Source organism: Salvelinus fontinalis, unplaced genomic scaffold (assembly GCF_029448725.1).
Source record: "Salvelinus fontinalis isolate EN_2023a unplaced genomic scaffold, ASM2944872v1 scaffold_0072, whole genome shotgun sequence".
NCBI lineage: Eukaryota > Metazoa > Chordata > Actinopteri > Salmoniformes > Salmonidae > Salvelinus > Salvelinus fontinalis.
Window position 1 is genome coordinate 457,301 of NW_026600281.1, and position 7,764 is coordinate 465,064.

Sequence of the window (7,764 nt, forward strand, 5' to 3'; positions counted from 1 at the left end):
TAGATGGTTCCTGTAGGAGTCAGGGTCAGAGTCAGGGTCAGAGTCAGGGCGTGCTGCTGTAGATGGTACCTGTAGGAGTCAGAGTCAGGGCGTGCTGCTGTAGATGGTTCCTGTAGGAGTCAGAGTCAGGGCGTGCTGCTGTAGATGGTTCCTGTAGGAGTCAGGGTCAGAGTCAGGGCGTGCTGCTGTAGATGGTTCCTGTAGGAGTCAGAGTCAGGGCGTCCTGCTGTAGATGGTACCTGTAGGAGTCAGGTTCAGGGCGTGCTGCTGTAGATTGTTCCTGTAGGAGTCAGGGTTAGAGTCAGGGCGTCCTGCTGTAGATGGTACCTGTAGGAGTCAGGTTCAGGGCGTGCTGCTGTAGATGGTTCCTGTAGGAGTCAGGGTTAGAGTCAGGGCGTCCTGCTGTAGATGGTTCCTGTAGGAGTCAGGTTAAGGGCGTCCTGCTGTAGATGGTACCTGTAGGAGTCAGAGTCAGGGCGTGCTGCTGTAGATGGTTCCTGTAGGAGTCAGGTTCAGGGCGTCCTGCTGTAGATGGTACCTGTAGGAGTCAGAGTCAGGGCGTCCTGCTGTAGGTGGTACCTGTAGGAGTCAGGGTCAGAGTCAGGGCGTGCTGCTGTAGATGGTACCTGTAGGAGTCAGAGTCAGGGCGTCCTGCTGTAGATGGTTCCTGTAGGAGTCAGGTTCAGGGCGTCCTGCTGTAGATGGTACCTGTAGGAGTCAGAGTCAGGGCGTCCTGCTGTAGATGGTACCTGTAGGAGTCAGAGTCAGGGCGTCCTGCTGTAGATGGTACCTGTAGGAGTCAGAGTCAGGGCGTCCTGCTGTAGATGGTTCCTGTAGGAGTCAGAGTCAGGGCGTCCTGCTGTAGATGGTTCCTGTAGGAGTCAGGTTCAGGGCGTGCTGCTGTAGATGGTTCCTGTAGGAGTCAGGGTTAGAGTCAGGGCGTGCTGCTGTAGATGGTTCCTGTAGGAGTCAGAGTCAGGGCGTCCTGCTGTAGATGGTTCCTGTAGGAGTCAGAGCGTCCTGGGCGTGCTGCTGTAGATGGTTCCTGTAGGAGTCAGGGTTAGAGTCAGGGCGTCCTGCTGTAGATGGTTCCTGTAGGAGTCAGAGTCAGGGCGTGCTGCTGTAGATGGTTCCTGTAGGAGTCAGGTTCAGAGTCAGGGCGTCCTGCTGTAGATGGTTCCTGTAGGAGTCAGAGTCAGGGCGTCCTGCTGTAGATGGTTCCTGTAGGAGTCAGAGTCAGGTTCAGGGCGTGCTGCTGTAGATGGTTCCTGTAGGAGTCAGAGTCAGGGCGTGCTGCTGTAGATGGTTCCTGTAGGAATCAGGGTCAGAGTCAGGGCGTCCTGCTGTAGGTGGTACCTCTAGGAGTCAGGGTCAGAGTCAGAGTCAGGGCGTCCTGCTGTAGATGGTACCTGTAGGAGTCAGAGTCAGAGTCAGAGTCAGGGCGTGCTGCTGTAGATGGTTCCTGTAGGAGTCAGGTTCAGGGCGTGCTGCTGTAGATGGTTCCTGTAGGAGTCAGGTTCAGGGCGTCCTGCTGTAGATGGTTCCTGTAGGAGTCAGGGTCAGAGTCAGGGCGTCCTGCTGTAGGTGGTACCTGTAGGAGTCAGGGTCAGAGTCAGGGCGTGCTGCTGTAGATGGTACCTGTAGGAGTCAGAGTCAGGGCGTGCTGCTGTAGATGGTTCCTGTAGGAGTCAGGGTCAGAGTCAGGGCGTCCTGCTGTAGATGGTTCCTGTAGGAGTCAGGGTTAGAGTCAGGGCGTCCTGCTGTAGATGGTTCCTGTAGGAGTCAGGTTCAGGGCGTCCTGCTGTAGGTGGTACCTGTAGGAGTCAGGGTCAGGGTCAGGGCGTCCTGCTGTAGGTTGTACCTGTAGGAGTCAGGGTCAGAGTCAGGGCGTGCTGCTGTAGATGGTACCTGTAGGAGTCAGGTTCAGGGCGTCCTGCTGTAGATGTTTCCTGTAGGAGTCAGGGTCAGTGCGTCCTGCTGTAGATGGTTCCTGTAGGAGTCAGGTTCAGGGCGTCCTGCTGTAGATGGTTCCTGTAGGAGTCAGGGTCAGAGTCAGGGCGTCCTGCTGTAGATGGTACCTGTAGGAGTCAGAGTCAGGGCGTCCTGCTGTAGGTGGTACCTGTAGGAGTCAGAGTCAGGGCGTCCTGCTGTAGATGGTTCCTGTAGGAGTCAGAGTCAGGGCGTCCTGCTGTAGATGGTTCCTGTAGGAGTCAGGTTCAGGGCGTGCTGCTGTAGATGGTTCCTGTAGGAGTCAGAGCGTCCTGGGCGTGCTGCTGTAGATGGTTCCTGTAGGAGTCAGGGTTAGAGTCAGGGCGTCCTGCTGTAGATGGTTCCTGTAGGAGTCAGAGTTAGAGTCAGAGTCAGGGCGTCCTGCTGTAGATGGTACCTGTAGGAGTCAGGTTCAGGGCGTGCTGCTGTAGATGGTTCCTGTAGGAGTCAGAGTCAGAGTCAGGGCGTCCTGCTGTAGATGGTTCCTGTAGGAGTCAGGGTCAGAGTCAGGGCGTCCTGCTGTAGATGGTTCCTGTAGGAGTCAGGGTCAGAGTCAGGGCGTCCTGCTGTAGATGGTTCCTGTAGGAGTCAGAGTCAGAGTCAGAGTCAGGGCGTCCTGCTGTAGATGGTTCCTGTAGGAGTCAGGGTCAGAGTCAGGGCGTCCTGCTGTAGATGGTTCCTGTAGGAGTCAGAGTCAGGGCGTCCTGCTGTAGATGGTTCCTGTAGGATTCAGAGTCAGAGTCAGAGTCAGGGCGTCCTGCTGTAGATGGTTCCTGTAGGAGTCAGAGTCAGAGTCAGGGCGTGCTGCTGTAGGTGGTTCCTGTAGGAGTCAGAGTCAGGGTCAGAGTCAGGGCGTCCTGCTGTAGATGGTTCCTGTAGGAGTCAGGGCGTCCTGGGCTGGTACCTGTAGGAGTCAGGTTCAGGGCGTCCTGCTGTAGATGGTACCTGTAGGAGTCAGGGTCAGAGTCAGAGTCAGGGCGTCCTGCTGTAGATGGTTCCTGTAGGAGTCAGGGCGTCCTGGGCTGGTACCTGTAGGAGTCAGGTTCAGGGCGTCCTGCTGTAGATGGTACCTGTAGGAGTCAGGGTTAGAGTCAGGTTCAGGGCGTCCTGGGCTGGTCCAGTTTACTGGCTAACTGAGAACAGACAGATCTGTTTCAAACATGTCTGATTCATATCCAAACATCTCAATCACAGAAAGATTTACAAATATTAAATTATATTATATACATATTACTGATAGAAACTGGCCTCTACATCAACGCTTAACGGGAACGTCTTTCAGTGTGTGTGTGTGTTGTGTGTGTGTGTGTGTGTGTGTGTGTGTGTGTGTGTGTGTGTGTGTGTGTGTGTGTGTGTGTGTGTGTGTGTGTGTGTGTGTGTGTGTGTGTGTGTGTGTGTGTGTGTGTGTGTGTGTGTGTGTGTGCCTCTCTCTGTATGATTAATGCTCAGTGGATGATGTCCTCTCTCAGATCAGATCACAGTTAGAAATGTATTTCTCCAACATGGCGTGTCCTCTCTCCTCGTAGTACACGTCTCCGTCCACAGAGTCCACGTTTCCTCTCTCCTCGTAGTACACGTCTCCGTCCACAGAGTCCACGTTTCCTCTCTCCTCGTAGTACACGTCTCCGTCCACAGAGTCCATGTTTCCTCTCTCCTCGTAGTACACGTCTCCGTCCACAGAGTCCATGTTTCCTCTCTCCTCGTAGTACACGTCTCCGTCCACAGAGTCCATGTTTCCTCTCTCCTCGTAGTACACGTCTCCGTCCACAGAGTCCATGTTTCCTCTCTCCTCGTAGTACACGTCTCCGTCCACAGAGTCCATGTTTCCTCTCTCCTCGTAGTACACGTCTCCGTCCACAGAGTCCATGTTTCCTCTCTCCTCGTAGTACACGTCTCCGTCCACAGAGTCCATGTTTCCTCTCTCCTCTTAGTACACGTCTCCGTCCACAGAGTCCATGTTTCCTCTCTCCTCGTAGTACACGTCTCCGTCCACAGAGTCCATGTTTCCTCTCTCCTCGTAGTACACGTCTCCGTCCACAGAGTCCATGTTTCCTCTCTCCTCGTAGTACACGTCTCCGTCCACAGAGTCCATGTTTCCTCTCTCCTCGTAGTACACGTCTCCGTCCACAGAGTCCATGTTTCCTCTGTCCTCGTAGTACACGTCTCCGTCCACAGAGTCCATGTTTCCTCTCTCCTCGTAGTACACGTCTCCGTCCACAGAGTCCATGTTTCCTCTCTCCTCGTAGTACACCTCTCCGTCCATGTTTCCTCTCTCCTCGTGGTACACGTCTCCGTCCACAGAGTCCATGTTTCCTCTCTCCTCGTAGTACACGTCTCCGTCCACAGAGTCCATGTTTCCTCTCTCCTCGTAGTACACGTCTCCGTCCACAGAGTCCATGTTTCCTCTCTCCTCGTAGTACACGTCTCCGTCCACAGAGTCCATGTTTCCTCTGTCCTCGTAGTACACGTCTCCGTCCACAGAGTCCATGTTTCCTCTCTCCTCGTAGTACACGTCTCCGTCCACAGAGTCCATGTTTCCTTTAACACACGGGGCAGAGATAAAAACATTTTAAAACTTTTCAACATAAAAAATGAATGATGAATCCTTTAAAAAAAGAAAACACAGCCTCTCTATTTGTCTCTCGTGCCATGACATGTTTGTTTAAAGTGAACCTCCTCTAAGATGTTGGCAGGAATGTATTGTAGCACAGAAACATCTGGAACAAATTCTTCTCAATTGTGTTTTTTCTTTCTTTCATTGTTAGTCTTTTTTTTAAACCCCAAAGGCATCTAACTGTTTTCGTAATTAAGTATAAAGAACGTGGATATTGGTTCCTATAATCTTTCATTCATGCGGGCCGGGCCCGGACAGGCCCACTCATAAAAACCGGGGTTGTGTGAAACGGTCAGTGGTGAGTGAGTAGGGGAGCCCGCTGGGCCAAGAACACTGAGTTTCATTAAACAGTTCAGATAAGGCAACTCCAAGGAGGTATCCCGACCCTCCCTCCCTCTCTCCCTCTCTCCCTCCCTCTCTCCCTCTCTCCCTCTCTCCCGACCCCCCTCTCCCCCTCACCCCCTCTCTCTCTCTCTCTCTCTCTCTCTCTCTCTCTCTCTCTCTCTCTCTCTCTCTCTCTCTCAGGAGCAGGTGGGAACAGCTCAGTGTAAATCTAACAGTGACAGAAGAGGGGGGCAGAACCAGATGGGAACAGCTCAGTCTAACATACCAGATATAGTAAACAGTAGTGAAAAGAAGAGAGTGATAAATGAAATCTGTGATGTTGTTTAATTTATTTTATAGTCTCAAAAAACACACCTGTGTCAATTCACCAGAGAGACAGCAGGGAAAACCCTCGTCATCAAATTCCACTCCAGCGATTTCAAATCTGCTTGTTCCTGCTCTCTCAGTACAGACATGATCCACACAGAGACCGTTACTGCAGTGACTCTGACAGCAACCGAAGCCAAGCCTGCACATCCTCAACAGACAAACCGGAGACATATGCCATAGCTCAGGTCACAGACTGCTATTTGTGACTTAACCAAGCAACAAGTAAATAAACACAGACATTTAAAAGCCAAATCTTCCTCCCTTTAGGGGCCAGGAGAACATACTACCCTGGAGAGAAAGAGTTGCTGGCAAAATCTCTCTGTCTCTCACTTTCTCTCTCCTCTCTCCTCTCTCCTCTCTCTCCTTTCTCCTCTCCCCTCTCTCTCTGTCTTCTCTCCTCTCTCTGTCTCTCTCTTTCTCTCTTTCTCGCTCAGGGGTTATCACAACCCTCTCTCTCTCCCTTTCTCCTCTCTCCTCTCTCTCGCTCCTCTGTCTCTCTCGTTCTCTCTCTTCCTCTCTTTCTCAGTCTCTCTCTCTCTCTCTCATTCTCTCTCTCTCCCTTTCTCCTCTCTCCTCTCTCTCGCTCCTCTGTCTCTCTCGTTCTCTCTCTTCCTCTCTTTCTCAGTCTCTCTCTCTCTCTCTCTCTCTCATTCTCATTCTCTCCCTCCCTCCTAGAGCCTAATAAATCTTGTAGAATGCCAGCTCCGTGGCTGGAACCTCTCACACCATCGCCACGCCACTGCATGGACATTAGAGAGGCCTAGAAGAAACAAGCGAGAGTGGAGGATGAGAGGAACAAGAGAAGAAGGAAGAGGGGTTGAGGCTTTACAACAGAGAGAGCTGAGTGGACATCTCTCTCCTCCTCTCCTCTCTGACCCCCCAGAAGGAAGAGGGGGTGAGGCTTTACAACAGAGAGAGCTGAGTTAGATGCCATGATCAGACCAAACATTTACCAAGCAACCTTAGCTGTTATAATTACACACTCTTTCCCACATGCTAATAACACTCTAACGGTCCAATAATCATACGATTTTAATCATTCTCTGAGAGGAGTTTTGAGCCCAAAAATCAGAAATATTTTCATTATTTCTGCTGCACTCTGGCCGGAGAACAATCACTAATCAATCCTGGAGGCGATTTATTCCAGAACAGTGCGTTCCTGCCAGTAGAGACCCTCTTTCTAACTTTCTCAGTGACAGGCAACGGTAACGGCAACGGTAACGGCAACGGTAGAACGGTGGATTCTCTATATCTGGTGAGGAAACAAGTCTTTATAACGATTAAACGATGATGAGACGGGACATCATTTATATGAACGTGCTCATCTCAATACACACGCAAAACCCCCCATGATGCTTTGCGAATAGGGTGCCGTTTGGGACGCAAAACCCCCATGATGCTTTGCGAATAGGGTGCCGTTTGGGACGCAAACTCCCATGATTGGGACAGAACACTGTGGATTGTGACCAATGGTGGATGACCAGGAAGTGAGGAAGTTGTGTTCTGTTCAGTGTGAACTGGAGTTTAAAACCTCTGGGAAACAGAAACCAGAGGAATGTCATCTGTCTCTCTGATGAGATGAGAGAAGAAGAGTGAGAGAAAGAGGGATGAGATGAGAGTACAAAGAGAAAGAGGAGGCTGAGGTCTGGAAAGACACACTCCAGAGCCACTTCTGAGAGAGAGAGGAGAGAGATGGGGGGAGTGGGGAGAAAGAGAGAAAGCAAGGGAGAGGGAGAGAGAGAGAGAGAGAGAGAGAAAGAGAGAGAGAGAGAGAGCAAGGGAGAGGGAGAGAGAGGGAGAGAGAGAGAGGGAGAGAGAGAGAGAGAGAGAGAGAGAGAGAGAGAGAGAGAGAGAGAGAGAGACGGGGGAGTGGGGAGAGAGACAAATGGGGGGAGTTTGGAGCAAGAGAGAGGGAGAGCGAGAGCGAGAGAGGGAGAGGGAGAGCGAGAGGGAGAGAGGGACAGGGAGAGGGAGAGGGCGAGGGAGAGCGAGAGAGGGAAAGGGAGAGGGAGAGGGAGAGCGAGAGCGAGAGAGGGAAAGGGAGAGGAAGAGGAAGAGGGAGAGGGAGAGGGCGAGGGCGAGGGCTAGGGAGAGGGAGAGGGAGAGGGAGAGCGAGAGGGAGAGAGGGAAAGGGAGAGGAAGAGGAAGAGGGAGAGGGAGAGGGAGAGGGAGAGGGAGAGCGAGAGGGAAAGGGAGAGGAAGAGGAAGAGGGAGAGGGAGAGCAAGAGCGAGAGCGAGAGCGTGTATTCATGTGAATACTCGTATATCAGGCCTGACTCCACAGAAAAGTACATCCATTGAAGAACCTCCAGACACCAAGTGGAAGCCTTACATCCTCCATGACAGTTACTAATTCCATTCATATACTCACAGATCCTACCATTCATCATGTCCCCTTTGAAGACTGAACAGAGAGCAGAGCCCAGAAGAAGATCTGCCAGACTGGG

General features: G+C 52.0%; 1 protein-coding gene across 1 annotated transcript; it reads right to left on the bottom strand.

Moving 5' to 3' along the window:
- Positions 1-3,916: 3,916 nt before the first annotated feature.
- On the bottom strand, positions 3,917-4,522 carry LOC129842869 (orcokinin peptides type B-like). Its single transcript, XM_055911564.1, has one exon. The coding sequence runs from the start codon at positions 4,520-4,522 to the stop codon at positions 3,917-3,919; it is 606 nt and encodes a 201-aa protein (XP_055767539.1).
- Positions 4,523-7,764: the final 3,242 nt, after the last annotated feature.